This window comes from Nesoenas mayeri (genome assembly GCF_963082525.1).
Source record: "Nesoenas mayeri genome assembly, chromosome: 2".
Classification (NCBI taxonomy): domain Eukaryota; kingdom Metazoa; phylum Chordata; class Aves; order Columbiformes; family Columbidae; genus Nesoenas; species Nesoenas mayeri.
This window is the reverse complement of record NC_137543.1, coordinates 58,057,015-58,075,623: the sequence shown is the minus strand read 5'-3', so window position 1 is coordinate 58,075,623 and position 18,609 is coordinate 58,057,015. Positions and strand designations below refer to the sequence as shown.

Here is an 18,609-nt window from a genome sequence, read left to right as displayed (position 1 = left end):
ATTCCATTAACTGCAAACAAGATCAATCATATGAATTTACTCTCATCTACTTCAAGTGTTTCAAATCAGATAACTGTTACTAATTTATCTATCATGCATCTTGTGTATACCATCAAACATCTCCTAAAGGGATCTTTTATTATAGTATCTGATTGTTTTATTATAGTATCTGATCAGTTTTATAACCTAATCCAAAAACAATGAATTAATCTTGGAGATTAGAGTTTAAATCACTATAATACTTGCCCCCAGCACTGAAGACAGATCTGCGCTAAGTTTCACTTGACACAGCTTGTAAACTTCTCTACCAGATTGTCTGAGCACTCTCAAAGCTTAATTGATCCAATTTGCATGTCTCATCCTGGCAGAATTGTGCATCATTTCTATCCTCTGGTCTAAGTGATCACAATCAGATACAAAGCAGATGGAAAGTTTCCAGCTCCTTTGCTATCCCCTTGCATGCATCCATATTAAAGCAATTCTAATTCAACAAGCAATCTGATCTTTCTGTATTTTTATAGGATTACTGTCTCATTGATTGGCCTTCTGTCACCAGTTGTAATGTTCAGAACTTTATACTCAAGGCATTTTCACTTTTGTCTTACACCTTCTGTGTGGTCCATTAAAATGATCACTTAATTTAGCAAACTGTGCTAAATATCCTCCCTTAGGGAAGTTCTGTACAGTTTGGTGTAAATCAGCAGAGCTCTGTGCACTGGAAGGGGAGAGCAATTTCCATTCAGTGAAGATCTGCTTCTATAATTTTAAGGGGAAAAAAAAAATTATATCCCTATTCACAAAGTTCTACGCCTTGTATTAATACATCAATAGATACTGCCATAAATACTGTATCTTTCAGAAGGAAAATGTTATTTTAAATTCACTAAATATTTTCCAAATAGTAACTGTTTCTGCACATGAAAAAGAAATCATATTTATTTTATTTTTCTGTACTTTTTCCCTTCAAAAATGTGCAAATTGTCATTTGAATACAATGACAGTTTAGTAAAAAGTTATAATACTTATGAATAGATGAAATCTACCTTGTTAAAATAACATATATATATAAAATCTTCTGCAAAGAAAAGTCACAAGCAGATCAGTCAAACTAATGAAGATCAAGGATGTATAAACTTCAAATATCATTAAAATCAAATGTTCTGAAGTGAACAGAAAATTCTTCCTAATCTCATTTGTAGTTCACAGCTGGAATTTATATTCTCTATCTGCCACACATTTATATACATCTCCAAAGGTCGTTGTGTTTCTTCAGCCTTACTCTCCCTCGCATTGCTAACTGGTGAATTCTTTGTCCTCCTAATGGTCCCACAGATCTTCTGCTCTTCTGGGAGTTTGTGGGTGGCTAGTATTGTCTTATTTTTTTCCTACATACATCCTTTTCTATGGCTTCTTCCTCTTCTGTTTGCTCCATTAATCTCTATTCATATTTGCTCAATTAAATTTACACGAAGGCAGAAAGATCGCTTGTTGGCTACTTTATTTCAAATTTGTTTTCAGTGAAGAATACATGAGAAATTCTAAAGCATGTTCTCTACAGAAGTGATCAAACATTTGTGGTCAGTGCTCATAACAACACAGGATAAGGAATACCCTTCAGTCTGCCCTGCAGCTACTTTTAAAACACACAAAAACAATGGCTGTATAAGATAATAAAGGAGCCAGAATGCACTATTAGATTCTCCAGATTTTACCAAAGGGAAAGCATGCCAGTTCAGTAATGTTTTTGTGTCTATGTATACACAAAAATAGCAGTAAAAGTGGAAGGAGAGTAGCTGATCAATAGCAAATCTAGTTAATGTTAACTGGCAAAGAACAAACTGAACGAACCAGCTAAAACAATCTGATCATTAAAAAAAAAAGGCATTAAGACAGTAAACAGGCTTTTTCTTTTTCTTTTTCTTTTTTTTTTCTGCATGCTTAAAAGTAGTAGTATAAAACCAGCAATGCCTTTCTGTGACTTGCATTTCAAATAGACTTAGTGGACAAGTCACCAGTAAGCTGCTTGTACTGCAACCTTGACTGAGTCTTGCAAAGGCAAGCTTTTTATTTCCAGGACATGATTTATGCCTCTGGTTACCTAAATAAAACTCCTACTATATCCAGATTCTGTTCTCATTGTAAAAATGTATGGTCCCATAGCTTACAACTGGGTTGTGCAGGTGTAAGTCAGTGGAACATAACAAACACATCTGTGGATGACACTCAAGAAATAATAGAATACAGTTTACTGTCTCTCAGCTGTGTTAGCTCAGCAGGACTAATAATAATAAGTAGAAAAAAAATTATCACAAGAACAGGCAGGTGTGACTCATACATAGAATTAGTCTACTGAGGAATGAAGTATAATTTTATACAGTTGCTTTTAAGAGCAAATTATCTGCTATTCTGTAAGCAATCAGACACATATTAGACCATTGTATTGAAGTTTGTGAAGACACCCTGGGTTTCTAAGCCAATGTGAAAACTCATGGCCCTGAGCTGCCTTTTTCATGTGGCAACCTACTGCTGCTTCTGACAGACCCATACTCCTCCCTGAAGGCATTTCAACCTTCAGCTGAGTTTAAAAAAATATATATATATAACAGTATTGAATGTTTTCCTTGAGCTCAACCTTACAGCAAAACACCAGGAAAAGTCTATTGATTAATGCGACACAGCTTCAGGAGTATGAAGAACAGAACAGCTTAAAGTAATGTTATCCTCTACCAAACATTATTAAATAGTATCTTAATTCTTTAGAGCTCAAGAAAATCTATCTTATTTTATTACATTACTTCTGTTGCCACCAACAAAACCAAAAGTGTACTTTGTTTTTGAGAATAGATTACAAAAGCATTGAACCTAATGTTGATCATCACTTGTATTTATGTTTCTAGCAGATACAAGTAATTATGGGAAAAGAAGATCTGGTTTTACCTCGTCACTCTCTAGAACGACACTTCTGAGGTCATATTTGTCATATTCTGTCATCAGTAAAGGCTATTTACAAGTGCAAGACTGTTTGAATCCAGGAAAATTTGCAATATTGCTGATCACTTTGTTCACTGTAATAAACTTAACTCTTCTGACCTTGATGGTCAAGCTGCAGCATGCTTCCCCTGTATCTTGCTAATTACCTTACAAAGTAATTTTCCGGAGAATTGAATTTGATCCACAACCCGTTAACTCATCCTGCTACAGTCCAAATCTGTGTTCCAAATTGGTCTTTGCAGTTCAAGCATAGTACAAAGCACACGTGAAATGGTCAGAAGTTGGGCCACTATATCTAACACAAAGAAGATAAAATTACTTCAGAAGCGAAGGTGAATATATTGAATTTTTAACATAGTCTGCAGATACAGACCCTTATATCTCTAAAGGTATCAGAAGGATCTCTCATCAAGGTGGATATCTTAATCCTTCTGTCATCCTCATGGCCTCCTTGTCTGCTTGGCAGATATTTTGGAAGTAAAACAAATGACCTGGGCCCTCGGTCTGTATCATCCCACATGTAAAGCAGTCATTGATTTAATTGTGTACTTCTAGAACTAAAATTGGCCAAAAAACAACATCCTGGAAAGATGATTTTGCCATCAGACTAGCAGAATGGACCATCATCTTCTACCTAGCTCTACTTACTAAAATAATAGAAGAAAGGAAAGTTTTGAATGTGGTACTGTGGCTTACATAGTATAGAAAAAAATCAAGTCTTGACGGAACATTGAAATTAATCTGCAGGAAAAATTATCATGTAGCCTGCAAATAGCTTGAAGGAATCAGTTACATAAAATAATGAATGTCGAAATACCAGTCTAGAAGGAAAGGGGTTTATTGAGTTTCCGAAAGACATAGAAAACCCACTAGTGTCATTATTTCATCCCCTTAACTCCAAACACAAATTTACTCTATAAGGTGCAGTTTACCTTCCTTAGTGGTAGACAAGAGCATTAATCCTTTTGATTAGCAGTTCTTCATTTGGAAACAGTCTGGACACGGTCCAGTTACTGTACTAGCAGCTGGACATATTCAGAGTCTTATATCCACCTGCTAAGAGCTCAGACTTGCCTTTTTGCTCTATTGCTTATCCACACTGTACCTTGACCCAGTATTCTTGGAACCTCTAGGGATGGAAGGCTCTTTTTTCTTGTCCTATGTTGTTTGGCACCATGTTGCTCATGTTATAGGCTTTTTTTGATCAAATTCCAAATTCTCTAACCCTCTTTCATAACGTTTTATAAGAAATATTTACTTCTATACTTTTTTACCTTTTGCTCCCGTGTTGCCAGGAAAAAAAACAGAAGATCACTTTTCTAATAGTCATTGTCTTGATGGTACTTAGTTTTGCTGCTGTCTTGTACCGCAGAATACCTTGTTGTACATGGCATCTTCCTCCTTCAATTACAAATGGGCTTTACTTAGATTATTGTCCCTTTTAAATGCAGCTGCTACTTAACAGACCTAGTCTACTACAGATTTCTCAAACCTGGGTTTTACTAGATCTCTGGCTAGCTGCCCTCCTTTCACATCTGTTTTAAAATAACTAAGTCAGTTAGCACTGTTACCTACAAGGCCTTTTTTCTAGAACTGTGTGGTGGATTGATGCAACTTAAACCACTGTATGTCCCATACAGGTGCATATAGAATCCTTAGCAAAGAGCAAAGGAAATCAATATCTATACATATGATTCTTACACCTTAATCTAAGTTAATCTTTTCACTGATTGCTTTAGTATGTTCTTTTCATCTTTACAGCAGACTCTGGAGTGAGAAAAACATAGCATAATGCTTCATCATTGTCACCATTTAAGCCTGGGTGGCAGCTAAACAGTAAAAAACTGCTCTCTCTTGCCTTTCCTTACATGGGAGAGGAAGGAAGGGAAAAGGAGGAAAAAACTCATGGCTTGAAATGGAAACAGATTTAATAGAATAATAGTAGAGTGAAAAACAACGTAAATATCATAAAATATACAAAGCTATAAAAATATACAGAGCTATACTTAGCTGCTATAACATGGGCTCCCACCAATGAAAGACAGAGGTCAGACACTGCAAGGATAATGAGTCCAGCAAACACAGAGATCACAGCAGGTGTAGGGAAATCATTGGAATCAGACAATGGAAGCAGGAGCAGGACCCTTCGTGGACAGAGGCCATCAAAGATGGCCAGTCCGCAGGAACTTCCTGCTTAAATATGGAGCATAACATTCATGGTGTGGAATACTTTGTTGGTAAACCTGAATGTCAGTCTAGGTGCTGCCCTACTGTGTTGTCTTACACCTGCTAACTCGAACCTGCAGCTGGACAGTTGAAAAAGTCTTTAATCCCCTTGGCAACAGCCAAGATGTCTATGAGTTCTTACATTATTTACATATCAAAATCAAAACACTGGAAAGCTACAGGAAGAAAGTGTTAACTCTGTCCCAGAGTGCTATTCCTTTATTCTCACACTAAATCCAAGACAAAGCACTGAGCTAGCTACTAAGTAGAAAAGATTCTAACTGCATGGAAAATTACCTCCATTTCAGGTGAACCAATACAATCATGGTCCTTGCATTCTCACATATACTCTCTGGGATGCTTTTTCTTCTCTTAAACTTTTTCAGTCTCTATTTTCCTGTACTAAAATTGTTAAGACTAGAATCTCTAAATTTTCTTTTAATCTTAAAATTTATCTGAGTTGAATAAATGTGTCAGTACAAGTGGGAATTATTCCTCAATATAAGTTACCTAAATTTTTTCCTATACATACACACAGGCACACATTTATGTATATGCTCAGTCATGGCTATCACTTCATTTCCTGCTGGTTTCCTCCACAAAACTTCTTTTGACATGACTTCATTCAATTTATCAGCCAAACAGAAAAATTGAAACAACTTTTTAAACAACTAATATATCCTCTGCTCTCCAAATTTTTCAAGAGGGATTGATACACACTCAGGATTATACTTGATTCAGCAAAAAGTATAAAACAGAAAAGCAATAAGGCTTTAAGATCCTCTGAGTAGTAGTGGACATGAGCTTGAAAAGAAAGAAACATGAATTGTACAATTTGACTCATACAATGAGACAGGAAATGACAGTTTCACTTGGCTTATTTTCTGTGTAGCTGAAGGTGTAATTGAGTGCTTTTGTCCAGGGCTTTTTATTGTCATGAAGATATTGAAAAATACAGAGAATGAATAAAAGACCAGTGAAGATGAACACAGGACTGCAGTGTTGTACTGCAGTGCTGACTAATGAGGAAAACTTTGTAAAAGTGTGAAATATGTATTGCTTGGCTAAGCAACAGTTAAGTGGAAAAGGGTAAGATGGGTGGGGAGGACAGTAGTCTAAATATGCACGAAGATTATGAACATCTAGGAGCAAGAGAAATTATTTCACAGTTTTTAATGTAAACACTATGCAGTGTTATAGCCCTGCAAGTTAAAAAAGTAACAAAAATATGCCAAGTACTTTCCCAAATGCCTACTCTGCCCATATAATGTGTGTAAATTGTGTAAGAAAGACAAATTAAGTACTTTGCTAATTTATGGCATTGCATTTATACCATGAATATGGAAACTTAACAAATGACCATCTGCTTTTCCCAACTGTGTCTGAAAACTTTTCATTGTTAGGGAATAACAAGCTAAACTTTGCCCAATACAGCACCTGCCTACCTCGTAAGGAAAATGAATTGCTTGATTGCCAAGTCAGCAGGGTTACAATTTGGTACCTCAGTATGAAAATGTTTAAGCAGCAGCTTATCATCCTTACACATGTATCCAAGTACCAGATTTTCCATATTTTGGAAGCATTTCAAATGGAAAATAACTTTGTGAGTTTAATCCTTCTCACACTCACTCCACGGCACCAAAATTGCACGTCTCTGTAGTCCTCAAGGTAATTTCTCGTGATTTACAGAAATAGAAAAACTAAATGGGATGGTACAACTACGGTAACATTTCATGAAAATCATGCAGCAAAATCTCCCTGTATCACCTGGAAAATGATATTAAATTTATTTCTTTCTATTCAGAAAGGGCCAAAGAATCCCATGTGATGTACATACAACATTATGTCAGACTGGCCCTAGCTAACATATATCCTGTTCATCCATATGAAACACCATAAAGCAGGTATCCAGTGCTCTAAGAATACTATATGACTATATGAAAGGAAGGCACTATTTTTTCACTGTCAAAATGTCGAATACGTTGCTACCTGTTGTCACAGTATTCCTCTTTTGGTAACCTACGTAATAAAATATCATCTAAAAATTCAGTTTTAAAATGGCCAAATAGTTGTATTCAGAAATTAACACTTGCAGATATTCTACTAGTGTGGATAATACTGATCTCAAGATTCTGGATTAAATCTTCAGTTATTCTGTGAACAGCATAACTTAATAACCAACACATATTAAAAAACTTTTGACTTATTCTCAAATGTTTAGAACTACCTTCTTCTCTCGGAGCATTCTGAAAAAGAAAGCCTGAGATTGAGCCAGTGAAGGCATATTTATTTTCTGTTACATGAATAATTGTGCATGAACTACCATATACAAAAGAGCTAAATTTGTCTTTGTATTCCTATTTATCTGAAAGATAAAATAAAGTTTATTCTTCACTATTTTGTTGATGATTTATAGAGTAAAACTACTGTACTAGATGTTTTACACCCACATAAATAACAACATTCCCTTTGCAACAGCATAAGGTTATAGCACCAGCAAGTAACTACTGAGCATGAAAGGAATTATTAATGGTAGTAAATTTTTAGCTAATTCAAAAACATCTGCAAGAATTAACCCTAGATATATTGTATTATTTTATGAGCAGATTTATTGATTTGAGTAATCGGTACCTTTTCATGATGTGTTCTTCTGTTGTCAATAGAGCTTCTTCATTGGCTAAGTTCACCCTTAGCCTGGGAAGGTTAAGGTAGATCCCGTTTATAGATATAGGTCAAGTGATGGATACTTAGGTGTTGACAACATATTTTTAATATCAAGTAAAAAATAGGAAAAAAAATTAACTGCCTTACAGCCTTGAAGCTATGAGAGATTATGCATTATGACATCCATAAACTTCTGCTTGTGGTGTAGGCTGGTATTCATACCATCACTATGGTTTGGACAGTTGGGACAGAACTACAGTTCTAACAGCATCAACTCCACTGCTTTTTCTAAGAGTTACTTATCTCTAATTTACGTGACAGTATGTGCCTCTTCCAAAGCAAAACTGACAAGAGAAGATGCTGGTAGCATAATGCACCTAATAGTTATTCTGAAAAAAGTGAGCAACCTTGTGTATTAACTTATTTCTTCTCTCAGCAGTTCCACCATTAGCACTTAGTTCAGCCACTTCTTCCAGGGAAATGCATTATGCTAGGAGAAAAAGATTATACCACAGATTTTTTCGAGCAATTATCATCGCTATATTTATGTAAAAGCTAACTTACTGGATATGAAGAAACCATTCTTTGATTTTTTCAGGGTCTCTAAATAAGTTGTGCCAGGTACTCCCCTTAACTGGTAAAAGCTAACACAAAAAACTGATATGTGTACACAGGTACTATTGTACTAAATGATTACACACACCACAAAAAAAAAAAAAAAAAAAAAAAAAAAAAACCAAGATAAAAAAGAAGAGCCCTGTAGTGTGGAGCAAGACATTCAGCAGAAGAATTGTGACAAGGTAGCAATAGTCCTGGTAGCACTTTTAGACTGTGACACATGGAGAATAATTAATACAATGGGTTGGTAGACAGACCATTATGTCTAACAGTACAGGTATAAGAAAAAAGTTAAGATAAAAAAGCTAGTGTGATAGTAGGCTACAAGATGTAAAATGTAAAGCATATAGAGTTTGATCTTTTGAAAGCAATGGAAAAATATCCTTTATCTTCACTGGTCTGAAAGAAGAAGTAGTCTTGTAGTAAAACAGATATCAAATAGATCTACTTTATGAAATTCAACTAACTTGTCATCCATAAAGGATTGAAAATAAAGGCAAGGAAGAACCCCCTGTTATCTCTTCATAATTTTCAAAAATGTTGTATGAGTCTTATTTTTGTAATAAATAATATTCCATCTTCAGAGCAGTAAGCTATTGTTCTCAAGCTATTTTCTGGATGTTTACTAATGTTTCCATATTTCTTTGGATTCTGTCGTTGCTTTTTAACCCACTATTGCTTCTTGTCTTACAAGAACATTGCTTCAGGGCAGGGGTTGTGTTTGCTTGCACTGTGCCCAGCACAATGGGAATTTGGTTCATGAATGAACTTCCTTAGCCCTAGAATAATGCAAATACTCACAGTTCTTGGTAGCCCTAGTTTTACTGCACTGGATTTCCAATGTCATTAATACACAACTGTGAGACTAAAGGACAGAGTTAAAACTGGATATTCAGTGACAGGTTATAGCATGAACTAGAGGACTAAAAACAAGTTCAGCAGACGAAAGGAAGGAACTCTGGAATACAGCTAAAAAAAGTCAGCTAAAGGAATATGAAATTGACTGACATAAAAACTATAGATCTCATGCTTTCATGAAAATAAAGTATTTTCTTATGACAGAACCAAGCATACAGGATTGCATCTACGTTTCACTGCAAAATTAGCTTTTACTCGTGTTTTTATATTTTGTCAGAGACCCATAAAATATTACTTTAAATAATGCCCAGAAGAAATTAGAAGCAGAACACTGCCAGCAGAGCCTATTAGTCTATTGAAATACAGAACTGGTATTACTGGATTATATAAATAGCATAGCTGTGCCATTGAAAAAAAGCTGCAATGAGGGCTACTTAATTTATGGATGTCATCCTCACCTTCACTAACCTTCCTCATCTGTAATGTCACATGTTAAGGATCAATGTTCTATATTGCAGTAAAAGATCAAAAAGCTGCTTGTTCTGGTTCAGTATCCAATCATAAGTCTCTCAACTCTATTATCACTTCTAATAATGAAATTACATACAAATTGTCTTTTAGTGCTTGTGCTTGTGAAATTGTCATCACTTTAAATCCCTGGCATAAAAACCATTTCTGTATCCATTCAGCTATATGAGAAGACAACTTCCTACAAAGAGGAAAAGAGGAAATTACACTATAGCTGTGCAGGCTAATGAAATCAACCAGGAAAAGCGGTAGATTTTAGGTTATTCCTTTGGATAAATCTTCCTGTGGGCCTTAATCTCACCATTCTCCCCAGAGACACTTTAGCCCTGCATGTCAAGTAGGAAACATCGGATTGCCAGATTGTCAGTCAGCTCTCAGTTATTTGGAATAATCCAAATAAAGTAAAGCATGAAATAACACAAAGCTCACCACAAAGAAAAGTAAAGAAAACTGTGCTACTAGTGACTGTGTAGTACAAGCTGAGATGGTAAATTCATACCACTGTTGTACAGCTGAAGCATACTTTCACCAAGAACTAGTCAATCCACAAAGTAGGTAAGCAGCAATTGACTATTTTGTCTGTTCATTTGTTTCATTTGCAGCACTTGTGGAAGAAAAACACTGACAGGAATGGCATGTCCCATTTTACTTAAAAGGTCAACTGTTATCAATTTACATAGCACAGAACAATAAAGAGTTCCCGAGATAGATAAATATGAGAAATACAGCAGATTTGCTTTGTCACTTTCTTAAATGGCCTTTTGGGAATATATAAAACAACAGCACTTCAAAGATTATGCTAAAAGTAAAAATAGCATCAACAGAAAAGAAACAAAATATATAACAAAGGGGAAGATTCTCTTGGAGTTTTTACGCCATCTTTGTTTTCCACATAGTGTCCACAAAGACAGATGAAGAATAGTCAGTTAGGATTGTGCTTGGCTTTTTTTTTTGTTAGGTTAGCTTGTTGTTTTTTGTTTTTTGTTTTTTGTTTTTTTTTTTCCCAAAAGTACTTGAGGGGAACAACAACAACAACAAAAATCTATACAGAGCTGTAGCTACTCTCAGCTGAGAGTTTACTTGCAGACCAGACGTGAACACTTATTCTATGCAGGATACTTGGAGGGGTGAGATCCCAGGCTGGGCAGAGAGCACAGGTAGGTTGCCTCCAGAAGTAGAGGGAGGGACAGAACCTTCAAGAGAACCACACCCAATCCACCTCTTGCTCTGTGATCTGCAAATCAGGCAGCCTAGCCTCTTTCACCCACATTTAGCCTCAGTAATTTCACCCCATCTCCTCTCCATTTCCCAAAGTGTCAGTAAAACTGCTGGAGTGTAGTTTCTAGAGAGATGAAGAGCTATTTGGGCTGATTTCTATTCAGAGGTCCTCAGCTTTTTCATTCACAGACGAAGTTCTCTCAGTTTCTCAGCAGCTGATATTTCTGCATATCGGTCTGAGTTTGATTGAGTGGTCAGCACTACCACAGTTCTCACCACCTTAAAGTATTTTATCCAAGGCACTCAAAAAGTCATTAGTCACATCTGAAAGTATCAGGCTATGATCTAGAAAAAGAGGCTTATTTCTGACTGTGTCTTTATGGCTTGATCTAGTCACACCACAGATAAATATCATAAGTGAATAATTCTATCATCTTATTGACACATTCACCAACACCTTTGAAAAACATAAAAGAAACACAAAAAAAGCCAGTATCCTTCCCTGTCTGGCCTCCATCTCTCCAGAATTATGAGGCTGGAAAAAACAATCCACTTTCTGTGGCAACAATAACATAACACTTCTTGTTATTTTGCTGCTTGAAAAACCTTTACCCACTCTGCCTTAGCACAAACCTGTAAATAACAGCTGCATGCAGGGCACCTTACAAGTTCCAAGTGCTATTTTTGAGAAGTACCAGTGAGCCTTCCAGTCAAATATCAACTTCTTGGGTTTGTGCTCAAGCAAGGCTACGTCTTTTTTATTTTCAGTCCTTCACATGTTAGTGAGGTTTCAGGAGAAAAAAAAAAAAAAAAAAATAAATAAAATAAAATAGTTCAACTCAGCAAAGAGCTTGAGAGTGTCCCTGTCTTTAACTATACCTAAATTTAGAGCCATTGGAAAAGGAGCTTTGGTTTGGATCCAAAAGAAAACAGTGAAGCTAGCCATCAAACAGCATCTCACATGGAGTTCACAGTCTTATTTCATTTCTTCAGGTTTATTTGTGGGCTTCTTTTGTTTTTTCTTCTTTTAATAAGAAAAATGAAAGTGTTACTGGCTGAGACTTTATGTCATTATAATGCTTTTGGGGACACAGACACTTTTGCAGCAGAGCACTGGTAAAATGAAATTAAAAACAGAAAGAACAAAAAAACCCAGCAATAACAACGAAAAAGAACCCCTCAACCCAAAACAAAGCCTGGATGTCTGATAGTTATGTAATAAAACCAAAAAAGATATCAGCAAAATTTTGAAGTTCTACTTAATTGCACTCCTTTTTGCCAATGGACCTTTTGCCTATATAGACCTTAATTACGTGATTGTATACAGCTTGTCAAACAGCTGATAAAATAGCATAAACACATAAAATTAGGAAAAAGTGTATGTATTGAATCATTTAAAACTGCTTTGTACTATTATTTTTATGCCCACATTGATTCCATTACAGTCATTTACATGGAAAATACAGAGTAAGCCATTTCACAAAACATATTACCAAGGAATAGTAAATATTTTCCAGAAAGCAGAAGCCACCTATGCTTCTAACTAAATTACCATCATAGTTAACTGCCTCATCTCCTACATGGCACATCTGGAAAATAACAGTTCCTATCTGAACAGGTATATGGGCTAAACAGTGAAATGCTTCAGCCCTTTAAATGAACATAATATATGCTGTGCTGATGGACAGAAGGAAATTGTATATAGTTCAGTCCACAATCTGATTACATGCTAAGTACCTCCCAAGAGGCACTCAGAATTACTCAGGATTGAATCCAATATGATTAAAATTCATACCATGGAGAAGAAAGAACTACATTAAAAAAAAAATAAATAAACAAAAAAACACAATAAACCTGAGTCGCCTCTGACTCCTATTAATGTAGAACTAATGGAACTGCTCCAGAGGTTTCTCCAGAGTGACATGAGAAACAAGACCCTGCTGCCTAAAGATAATAAATACATCTTAAAAAAACCCAAACAAACAAACAAAGCAAAACAAAAAAAAAAAAAAAAAGAAGAAAAAGAGAAAGTGAAAGCAAAAGAGAACAAGAATGAGAACGAGAACAAAAGAAAAAGAAAAAACATTCTGCCAATAAATGGATTTCAAGGCTGCAAGAAGGAAGGCTCCAATATATCTCACCTATGGATCTGAAGTGTTGTTAAACAAACATGAAAACACTGAAAACTTATTCTAAGTGAAAGACCTCTCTTTCTGAGGTGAATTGAAATCCTGTTACATTATTTAAAAGGAATAGAATTTGACCCTGCGTGATTATGCAATTAAAGTGTCAGGATGCACACGCCCAGGAGAAAAGAGGTAATGCTGAACATAGAATTAACATTGATATTTCATGACTTTTGAATGATTTGCCATGTAACCCTAACATTCTGTGAATGCTGCCTTCCAAGCAGAATTGCCTAGGGCTTTGTAAAATTGAATAGTGGCAGGGAGAAAATATTCCCTATTGCATCTCCATTTGCGTGAGTGTTTCTGAAGCATTTTTATGCCGCAGCCCTTAAAATCTATAGGAAGGTTCCTCGTTCCTGGATGTGCAGCTAGACTGGCACCCTGCAAAGCATCCTGAATGTAAGGCAGCGCATGACGGACGTCCTCAGGAGCAGAGCACTCTGCAGAACACAAGGCAGAGCCTGGTTGCTGCTTCCACTTTGCTTGATGAGAGAAGTGAGTTATGCCAGCTCTTTGCTTGCCAGAGCTTCCTCACCAAACGGAAATAAATAAATAAAATTTAAAAACAACCAACTCTTCTTTCCAAATCTCAATCTTCTCAGCCCCTATCTGTGATATTTTTAAGGGGCAAAGAGGGGGAGGAAGGAGACTGCTGTTCACTTCAGTGGTGCTACACATAATAAGTTAATACACAGACAGAAAATCACTTCTTCACCTCTTTGACCCCTGCGTGAGAATGCCGCTTCGGTCATGATTGCACTTCAGGAACCACACAGTAAAAAGCCTCTACAGTGAGAAGGTTAGGAACTGGGCACGTCTTATCTTACAAGATGCTCAGCAAGGGCTCTGTTTCCAGGAAGATGGGCTCCCTTTTCCAAGTGCAAATTTTTATCTGCTTCTCCTACAAAATGAAACGCTGGTACAAATGTGAGTTCCTGAGCCAACAATTCATACTGCTGATACAAAAGCAGGCTGGGCACAGACTGTTTCAGAAAAAAAAATGGTTTGCTTTTCAGAAGATAACTGCTTATGAATGCTAGAACTCCTGTAAAGGACAGGAAAGAGCAGACTGTAAAGCTAAAAATACCACTTACATGCAAATATCATGTACTCTAGCGCTACCACAGCATCTTTGGCCATAATATAGCAAGCGAATGAATATGAGAATTGCTACAGATCAAAAGCTGTCTTCAGTCAAGTATTTAAAGAGACTTATTTTCCAGGAGAGAAATGCTAAATTGTCAGCCACACTTCTCTATTTATTGGTGGACAAGAATGCCAAATATGTCATTTTCCAGAAGCACAACAGAAGCTCCAACCTGAGAAAAATTTTGCCTAAAAGACAAAACTCACAAAGCGAAGCAGCAGCTGTAAGGCATCAGAATGCAAACTGCTATGTAACCTACAACTTAAGAGAAACTTTCAGGACTGCTGCAATATGAAATGGTATTTCTCATTCTAGCACATTTTTCTTAAGGGCTTAATTGTGCGAAGTACTAGCCCCAGTTCAGAAAAGCACCTAAACACAACTATAGCTGTAATCATGACAGTATTTTCTCATTTAGCTTGATTATTCAGTTGGCATGATTAAACACTAAGCGCTTAACTGTGTTAACACAAACATCAAGGTTTTGTCTCAGTAGGATGAATTAAGTCAGCTGAAATTGCACTCATATATTTGAAGCCCTGGATTTCAGATTACTTCATCCCCTTTTTTGTAAGCATGCCATTTTGCCAAAAGCTGTCACTTGTTTCCTTGTTTTCTATGCATTTGTTGTATTTTAATGAGAAATGCTATTTATTGATTCCGATATTACATAGAAAAATGGGTTTTTCTTTCAGTAAGATGATTACACGTAAATGTTACATAGAAACATAAGAGTGTTTTTGTTTGGTTTGTTGGGGCTTTGAGGGTGGGTTTTATTGTTGTGGGTGGTGTTTTGTTTTTTTTAGCTTTCATGGTTGCTGAAGGAAGTGTGCTACCAACCAGCACAAGGCAGTGAATGAGCTGAGGCCCAGATTCACAGCTGTGCTCAGTGTGCTCCACATGCAGCCACAGGCGGCCGAAACGAGCCAGTTGGGATGCACTGATGTAAGGGTTTGTTCTGCACTGGCCTGGTGCCCATCAGAGGGAAGGTAAGGCCACAAGGTTGTGTTATGCATGGGGGGCAGCAAGGCCCTCAAGGTCCCATTCTGCCAGACAGACAACATCAAAGCAAAGCAGTAATACAGGCATGACCTCCTTTTTACTTTTCACGCCCTCAGACACCCAGTTCTTTCTCTCTTGGCTTCAGCAGTGATCTTTAGGGAGCAAAAAACACAACACAGAACCTCTATTTTCTGGGACTAGCTTTTAGGTCTTATTAAAAAACAAAAAAAAAACAAAACAAAACAAAACAAAAAAATCATCATTGTATTTCTCTGTTCCTATGTAAAAAAAAAAAAAAAAAGGTAATCAAATATATCAAATATTTTTTTTGTATCATTAGTGGTAAGCCGCTTTCATTACTGTACTCCTTTAAAGAAGCACAGGTAGCACATAGAGCTCTTAAAGAAAACTGCAGGAGGAATCAGAAATATAATGCATCACTGGTATTAAATGCTAAACACTTCCTTTTGAAACTATGGCATGGTCCCATCCTGGCTTAATTCAACCACACTAACAGGATTGTAATTTTCAGGTTGCACAAAATAAACACACCAACAAACAAGCATCTGCACCGTCCAAAGTTTGTTTAAATCCCCTACCTTTCCTACATAGAGTGGGTCTGTACCCATGTATTCTTCCAGCACAAAGAACTGATTCCACACCCAGCTGCGTTTCGTTCTCGTCCTCCCTGATTGAAAGTAGGGCTTTGACCTGGACCTGGAGATCTCTGCTTGATTCATCCCAGAAAGACACAGGAAAAGAGCTAGTATCTGCAGAAAATGGCAGAACTCCACTTTGCCCAACTTCATCTTTTTTTTTTTTTTTTTCCCCTTGTAAGGTAAAACCTTGATGAGAGCAGGCACAAATCCAGTTGTCTCAGTAGCTCTAGCCTCCGGCAGGGTGTCAACTGGGAGTCCAGAGATAATAATTTGTAGAGCGGTCGATTGGAAGAAGTCACCACTGCTGAAGAGCCTTCACCAAAGAAATGGTGTGATAGGTACCTATCCAGGAAAAAGACAAGAACTGTTGTCAGAACTTTTTTTTTTTCCTTTAAAGCATGCAAATCATTTGCAGCTTTCACATAATGCATTGAAAATGTTTACTTAATATTTTTCTCATCATCAGCACAGTTGAGTTTACATAGTAAGTCTCAGAGTCTAGAGACCATTCCTTGAATGGTATTACTCCTGCTGATAGCTCTGTATTTACAGTTATAAAATTTTCTCGTGAGTGTTCTCTTAACACACCAGTTTGCCCAGTACAAAGGCTGATATTTTTTTTTCTCTTTAAAACAATCAAAGCAAGTGTAGGGTTTTTTACAGTTATTTGTTTTGATTTTTCCTCCTCTGTCTGCTACAATCTGCTTTACTTTCATTGCCATGATATAATTACAAACCAGTAACAGGCAGGAAGTTATATTAATGGCAAGGACATATGCTAGCTTAACTCTCTTCCATGTAAGTGAAAAGTAAAATAAAGGAGCATAAGATGAATCAGAACAATTCGATTGATTCTTAGTCACAGTACACCAGATGTTATAATTTGTTCTGATCTGAATCTGACCTGCTAAAAAGCCTGCAGTCTCCCTGCTCATTTTTACCACATTCCTAAAGCAAATGTCAAGGATGGTAAGAAGCATGTTAGACTAGTTTATATACTTATTCACAAATATGTTCAAAAAGATCACAGGATAACTTGATTTTGTGTTTTCAATGAAACCTTGATTAAGTGACAAATGATTTTTCACCACTAACACATATAATTTTTATCTTTTTGTGCATCTTGTCCATTTTTATTTAAAAATCGTAATTGTTTAATAAATGGTAGATCTCAATAAAAATAATGATTTATCAAAGAAAAACAAAACCAAACAAGAACAACAACAAAACACCTTCTATGTTTAAAGAAGTCTTTTTTCCCCGCCTTTTGCAATTGTGAGCCCTCTTTGGCCAAGTAAAAACTTACACTTAATATCACGTTTTCAAAAGTGTAAGTTCTGTCACTCAGAACAAAACATAGCTTTGTGTTTCAGGGGAATCACCTGCATTAACCCCAGGTAAGCAATGCTCTCTCTGACATAGGCATCCTCCTTATTCGAGTGAGCAATGGGGCAGATGAGAAGTATTTAGGAAGTGCTAAACTCAAGGTGAAAATGAGGGCAAAATTAAAACAGATATCAAGGCATTCATTTGAAGTGAACTGCTGCTACTTAGAAAGAAGGAAGATTTCATCCTTCCTACATTTAATTAATCTAAGAAGGCTAGACATTAAATCACATACACATTAAATGCTCTAGATAATCACTATATCCCTACCCACTACTATTAAAGCTGAGTGAAATGTGATCTCTGCTGTTTTCAGTATGTCAGGCTCTTTTAGCTGGAGAAAGCCTATGCATCATGCTGCCAAAGGTACCTAGAGGGCAGAAACACGAAACAAATAAAAAGCTCTTCTGATTACAGACTGTATTTAAAGCCTTTTTATAGTAATCCCTTCTGTGGTACTGCCCTTCACAAGAAAGGCTTTGCTTAGAGACTGGTGGGATAAACCACAAACCCACTGAGCATGTTTGCTAAGCAGCAGCAATTTGAAAGCTTCCATATATGAAAATCCAGTGTCTCCCTACAGGCAAAACAAAGAGAACACACAACGTCTTACCTAAAGACTCTAATTTCCAAGACGTGATGCTATGGTTATAAAAGACGTCTCTCCGACATGGACCAAGATTCTTTTCACAGCAGGATTAACACACAGGTGTCATCCTTGCTAGCTTATTTTAAAATTATAAGTCCCAACTAGTCCTAGCTCAGTTTTGATCTGGCCCTTTGTTTAAATCATGACCACAGGACAGAGTAATTACTGAGAGGGCTGCCTCGAGTCTTAGGGAGGGTATTTCTGCTTCCTTGATGATACATTCACTTCCTACCACTCAGTTCAAACAAGGTAAGTGTTGTTTGTACTAGAGGCTGCTTATGCACCCTGTACTTTCCCTCTCTGTGTCGACATCACGTCAGGTTAAAGTCATCTGATATTGATAAACTGCCAGTTTATTTCAAAGAGACAGCAGATTGTTATTTAACGGAGATAAAAATATGAAATGGATTTTCTTAAGAAATGTCAGTAAAACATTTACAATATGCTAGAGTCTTTCTGCTAAGCAGTTTGAAA

At 36.5% G+C, this 18,609-nt stretch overlaps 1 protein-coding gene across 1 annotated transcript in view; it reads right to left on the bottom strand.

Annotated features, from left to right (window-relative positions):
• Positions 1 to 16,354, bottom strand: part of CDH7 (cadherin 7) — a gene marked incomplete at its 3' end in the record, with an annotated part of 70,158 nt that extends 53,804 nt beyond the window's left edge. Inside the window, exon 1 of the mRNA XM_080340281.1 lies at positions 16,041 to 16,354. Coding sequence (XP_080196407.1) covers positions 16,041 to 16,250 — 210 coding nt within the window. The 5' untranslated portion in view covers positions 16,251 to 16,354. The remainder of the gene's footprint in view (positions 1 to 16,040) is intronic.
• Positions 16,355 to 18,609: the final 2,255 nt, after the last annotated feature.